Genomic DNA, 5,980 nt, shown 5'->3' with positions numbered 1-5,980 from the left:
ATCCAAATATTGGCAATGAGAAATGAAATTGTACACAGATCGTTTGCTGTCCAGTGTGCGTGTGCTTGCACGGATGGAGGCGTGGGGTCGGTTGCGCGCCTCCAGGAATGCGCCTGTTCCAGTTTTTTGACAACTCCAAATCTAGAAAGACAGATAGAAAGCACGAGAAAACATCAAATAAATTATTTTTCTTTTCCCATCATCAACATAGCACCCCATCCCCGCACTCATGTTTCCCACATTTGTGCAATGGGTGCACACATATTATTCAACATTTTAATGTCATGTTTGGAGGAACTGTTGCCCTTTAAACATGCTGCGAGGTGAGTGATGTTGCTATGACACCTACTGGTGTGACAGAACATTTAGCGGCCCGTCATTCTTAATTTTATTTTCAACCCTTTGACCTCTCATGTAGAAGCATAAGCAGCTGTTCATGTAGGCTTGCCTACTGTGTGCTGGAGTTGCAACTTGCGTGGGAATGAAAAGAAAAGTACTTCCCTATCAATGGGAAATGATTATAGGGTAAATAGCCTAATTGGGGAATCTGTGAAGTTGGAAATACAACTAGCACCAGAAGTTGGTTGGTTGAATGAGCAGGATGAAACACAAGTACCTGAATTACTGCTCAAAACTGCAACACACAAGTTAGGGAGGCAGAACTGAAACAAGCAAAGATAGGTTTGGATCGATTTGAGAAGATAGAATTCATAGAACATTTTGTGTTAATGAGATGTTGTGAAAAAGCTGTGATTGATTAAAAAAAAAAACTTTTATATGGAAATGAGCCATCCACTTCAATGCACATTCTTGGTTGGGGGAAATGACCTTGAAAACTAATAAGCACACAAATAAAACGACTAAGAGAAATAGGCGGTCTTAATAAAAGTATGTGAAGGTTAATTAATTGCTATGCAGGAAGAAATGTTCACAAGCAGTTTGGATTTACAATATAATTTAAATCAAAGGCTGCTATAATCTGTCTGTTCGGATTCATACTTGTTGCACGGCTGAAAACCACGCCGGAGATATATTGGGGGGAAAAAAACGATTTTAATCCCTTCACTTACATTGTAATGTAGTTCACGTTTTTCTTTTTAGTAAAAGCACAATACTATAGAAGCCCGAGTATTTTCTGGGAAATTCATTCTTTTTTTTAACTTTATTAAATGAATAAAACATTTTAAAATGTCAAATCCATTGCTGGAGGGGCTTCATCTTTACTGAAGCATTAGCGACTACTGCTGGACAGAGAAGAAATTGCAGGTAAAACTGCTAAAAAGAATACAAACGCTTGCACAGTGGCTGAGTCAGAGAGTCTAAGTTGTGTGTATAGAATTTGTATCATTACGGGACAGACAGTCATGTTCTCATGATATCTTCACAGATTTCTGCAGAAACGTGCAGCTGTTGATCATGTTGGTTTTGGGGGAAATAAAACAGTGAAAGAATAAAATAGAATAAGAACAGTCATATATATTAAACATAAGGAACCAAAATCCTATAAGAGGGTCAGGTCTTGACACAAACCCGAGCTCTGCCAGTTATTCAAATGTTGACCCCAACAAATAAAAAAAACAGGCCATATGCCACCAATGCGCTCTAATCTGGACACCCCAGATTAAAATATTGTAACTCGTACAACAACAGAAAAACTCTTTGATACAAAAATACATTTATTTTTGAAAGACTTTGCAGATCAATAAGCAAAGAGTTAGAAAACAGATACCACAGAACAATTCAGTTTGAGTATGAGTTATGAATTTGCACACGCGCACACACAGACACAAAGAAAATTCAACAGTTACAGCAAGTTTTATCAAGAACCTTTGTCGTCCACCACATATGACTCAAATATACACGAAAACGTTCATGGCCAGACACAACAAGGGAGGACATCAGACAGACGTTAGAAATGTCCCAAAAATGACCTCTGCTCATAGGTTGAGCCCTTCGTGTAGGGCCAGGTCATGCATGTATGCATCCCATACATGGAAACTGTCAACTACACAATTATTAGATCACGTGTTAGCATTGTTACATGACACTTTTGACTCACAGAAATAGTGTCAGATGTTCATTCCAACTAAAAAGCCAACCAATATTCACACTGTGTTGACCATAAATGCTCAAATGAATCATTCTCTCAATCTGATCTCCAAAAATAGTAGAGACTTGTGTGATATGTGCTAAGTGCGTTCATTAAGCAAAATAGCAAAATAGACTCATTTGTGCACAGGAGAGTCCATGTTGTCACGTGTTTGCGTGTTTTAGACTAAGGAAGAGTTGATACAACTCATGTTCAAGATTTTGGCCAAGAATTTGTCCAACGCAACAGAAATGCCAAATACACTCGCAGTCACTGGCTGTAATGATGACAGCTCTGACCTATAACGTCATCCCGCTGTAGCCCAGCTCCGAAGCCTGCCAAACTGCGTTGTCCCGTGGGCAGTTATTGTGGCAGACGCAGGTCAGGATCACCATGACTGGCCTCTTGCTGGTTTTACCGCCAGCGCAGGTCAAATCCGCCAGGGCGGTCTTGGTTCTGTGTGGGGTGCAGCAACGGCCGTCCGTGCAGGAGCCGCAGTAGCGAGGTTTGTAAGCCTGGACGCTAGTGCAGTTCTTGTAGGAGAGTTGGACGGCGGTGTCGCTCCTCACAATCCTCTGGCATTTACTGCCTCTCTGAAGACACATTTTAGTTGGACATTTAACCCTTATTCTTTTTACAGACATGTATGTTCAGCCCAGGCCAAGAATATTGTCAAAATATTTCTCTATTTTAAATTATGAACTACTTGTATAAAGTGTGTTTGACCTAAATAAATGGGTGAGTAATTTTTATATACACTATACATTTATTCATGCAGGCACTGGCAGGGGGGCCAAGGATATCTCAAATCAAGGAGAAAAATACAAAATCAAAAAATGTTGATAAAGATTGGATATGTGGTTATATACTATTTCAAGGCCCCTCCGCCCGCCCTCTAGCTCCGCCAGGTGCAGATCCATGCCTCAAGGCCCACACTCCAAATAAGCACAACGCTGAGGGTACCTTTGGTTGCAAGAGCGCTGTCTGGTCCTGCTGCTCATCGCAGGGTCTGATCATGCACAACCGGCTCTGCTTCACCATCTCACAACGGCGGTTCTTGTTTGTGACCCTGGTGGACACCCCCATGCCGCACGTTCTGGAGCAGGCTCCCCACTCAGTGGTCTGCTCGATGCAGTTCAAGCTGGGGTCCCAGGAGTCAAAGTTCACCGTTTCCTCCTGACGAAAGGCTGCGGGAGCACATGTAGGAGAAGCAGGTTAAAAATACTGAAATAGCCTTTCGACTGAAAAGATTTTGAAGAATCACGTTAGTGTTTCATATTCCGGGTGGAGGTGACAACACTCTTTCCTGTGTTGCGTTTTAGTCCGACCTCTTCCTCTGACAGGTCAGAGCTAAGTAAACAACCTTTCAACTCTTGAGTGTCTCACACAAGTGTAACACCAGGAATGTGTGTTCCAAGTCTAGGGACGACTCCATGTCTGCTTTCGGCACAGTTGTCTAATAAAACCCACAACGGGAGATTAGTTACTTAATTTACTGCTACAATTACAGGTTCTACAAAAGGAACCCATTTGAAACACTATGATATTTAAAAGTCATTCTTTTCAAATGTTACATGAGTCGGGCCCTTATATCATGATATTCTCGGAGGTATTCAAAATATTGCAAAAAAAAGGGTGGAGAGGAAAAATCCTGAAACTGCATCAAAATCCAACGAGTTCTCACTTTGTCTATGTCCTTGTCCTCGACAAAGTTTCATGGAAAATGTTTTTTTTGTTACCCAACTCTCTTATAGATAAACTAGATCAGATAGCCCCCATGGACGACAAGAACAGCCCACAGAGCTGTTCTAAAAATAGCTCACCAGTTTTGAGACATGGTGATTTTCTATTATTCTGTACCAAATATCAAAAGACTAATCTCTCACTGCATCAATTATATTTTGGGATGATGATCATCCAAACGACAGACTGTTTATGCAACTCTTGTACCATAAAATGTGTGCATGTGCACTTCATAAAAAGTCTGCTCACCTGCCATAGCAAAGCCTCCCAGTGCGCTGGCTTCGGCCGGGGGATCGCACACCCACTTCTCGCAGCACTCGCCGGGGACGTGGACCCGGCGCGGCACGGGGCAGTCGGGCCCTGGTAGCATGACGTCTATATTGCAGCGAGGGATGCAGCCGATCTGTCCATCACGACACATGCATTGGTGCTTGCAACTGGGGAAGAAGGTCTGGCCGTTCTGGTAGACCACACCGTCCAGAACACAGACGTCTCCTTCGTGAGCTGAAAGACCATTGTACAATCATGTTGGATTGATTTTCAATGCAATCGAAAATTAACGTGGATACCGCACAAATTGACTCACCGACACATACGCCTGTGTTTTTGTTTTTGCCAGAGGTGAAGTCGCACTGCAGGCCTTTCCGTGAATCACAGGGGTTGGTTTCGGAACACGCCTGACCTTTCTGACGAGCGCATACAAGGCAGCAGGCGCAGTCGTCCAGGATCAGGGGTACTCCGGGGAGGCAGATCGGGGGCTCGTCCGGGCACTGGCATCTCTGCGTACACGCTTGGGACCAGGCTAACGTAAGCACCTGATTGGGCGAAACAAAAAGTTTAGACAACATATTTACAAATGTAAGGAACAAATGCAAAGGTGGAAGGAATGACAAGTGTCATCACACAATCTGTTAACATCGAAGCGGATCCCGTGATCCATGTGATTTCTCTCAGCCAATCAGTCGAATTGCTGATTAGAATTAAATGAGTGTCGTGTTGCATATTTGGTACTAGTTCAAATATGAATTAAAAACACTATGTGTTATATTGATAGTCAAACACAACATTAAAATGGATTAAAAAATATCGAGTGAAAATAATATATTCTGAAAAATTCTCATTCCTACCTGTGCTGTAAAGCAAATAAGAAAAAGAGCTCTATCACACATCGTCTCAGCGCTGGGGGAAAAAATAATAAAATCTTCCGTGTAGAAATTGTCTCTGCTGAAGCTGTCTTAAATGCTTGGATTGAGGGTTGACGTTTCCCTCCTCTCTGTCTCTAGCTTGCGTTAAAGCAGAAGGTTGTAATCTCTTTGTCGTTGTGCATCAGGGCCGAGGAGGGGAGGACTTTATATAGAGGAGCTATCCCATGGCCACCATGACGACCAATCGCAAAGAATGTGTGCCAGAACACCCAAAGTGTTTGAGGAGGGACTTTTTTTTCTTTTTTATTTGGACATTCTGCCAAGAGATTCCTCACAGGTCCACTTACACCCTAAAATCCAAACAAGTGCGGAAGACTGTTTTAGTGTATTGCATTAAATTGAAAACTGAACACTGTAATAGCTGACGAGCAGTTAAAACATGCTAGCTAAAAATACAGCGACACAGACACAGTGATTTAAACTGGGAAAAAGAAAATCCATGTATTTTCTACTGTATGCCCTCGACAACACATTGTGTTGTACTAGTTTAAACATATATTAACAATAATTCTAAATGTTAATTGTGCGCTTTAAACTTTTATTTCACTGGAACTATATTAATTAAATCTACATATTAATTCCCATCTCCCTCACAGTTTTCTCTGTGCTTTTATTTGTTTTCTCTTGTTCCACCAGTTTCATTAGGCAAATTGAAGACTCCGGATTGTGAAATAATTTTGTCTGTCCAGTTTGGACCTGGCCCCTTGCCCAAAATCTGCTGGGATAAGAACCAGCTCACCCATGACCCAAATGTGGAAAAGTAGTAAAGAAAATGAATGGAAGGATGATTGTATACATGAACAAGTGTCTGTCAGTCAACCGTCTGTTTTTCCTATTCCCCTTTGGGCGACATGAATGGAAGATTCCATTTCCTAGTTCAGGATGTTTGTGTCATCGTGTGAGGATTCCCTTTGGTCCATCTGCTTGCAGGTGATGAACCTTT

At 42.0% G+C, this 5,980-nt stretch overlaps 1 protein-coding gene and 1 long non-coding RNA gene across 2 annotated transcripts; one reads left to right on the top strand and one right to left on the bottom strand.

Moving 5' to 3' along the window:
- Positions 1–1,656: 1,656 nt before the first annotated feature.
- On the bottom strand, positions 1,657–5,167 carry LOC119135775 (CCN family member 3-like). The gene is made up of 5 exons (XM_037273644.1): positions 4,960–5,167; positions 4,419–4,647; positions 4,082–4,336; positions 3,053–3,276; positions 1,657–2,682 (listed from the first exon to the last, which is right to left on the bottom strand). The coding sequence occupies exons 1-5, from the start codon at positions 4,999–5,001 to the stop codon at positions 2,389–2,391; spliced, it is 1,044 nt and encodes a 347-aa protein (XP_037129539.1). The 5' UTR covers positions 5,002–5,167; the 3' UTR covers positions 1,657–2,388.
- Positions 4,551–5,680, top strand: LOC119135777. Its single transcript, XR_005100613.1, has 2 exons — positions 4,551–4,639; positions 5,163–5,680. It is a non-coding gene; the product is annotated as an uncharacterized LOC119135777 (long non-coding RNA).
- The last annotated feature ends 300 nt before the right edge of the window (positions 5,681–5,980 follow it).

Source organism: Syngnathus acus, chromosome 16 (genome assembly GCF_901709675.1).
Source record: "Syngnathus acus chromosome 16, fSynAcu1.2, whole genome shotgun sequence".
NCBI classification, from domain to species: Eukaryota; Metazoa; Chordata; class Actinopteri; order Syngnathiformes; family Syngnathidae; genus Syngnathus; species Syngnathus acus.
The sequence above is the reverse complement of the archived record's forward strand: the minus strand, read 5'-3'. Positions and strand labels throughout refer to the sequence as shown.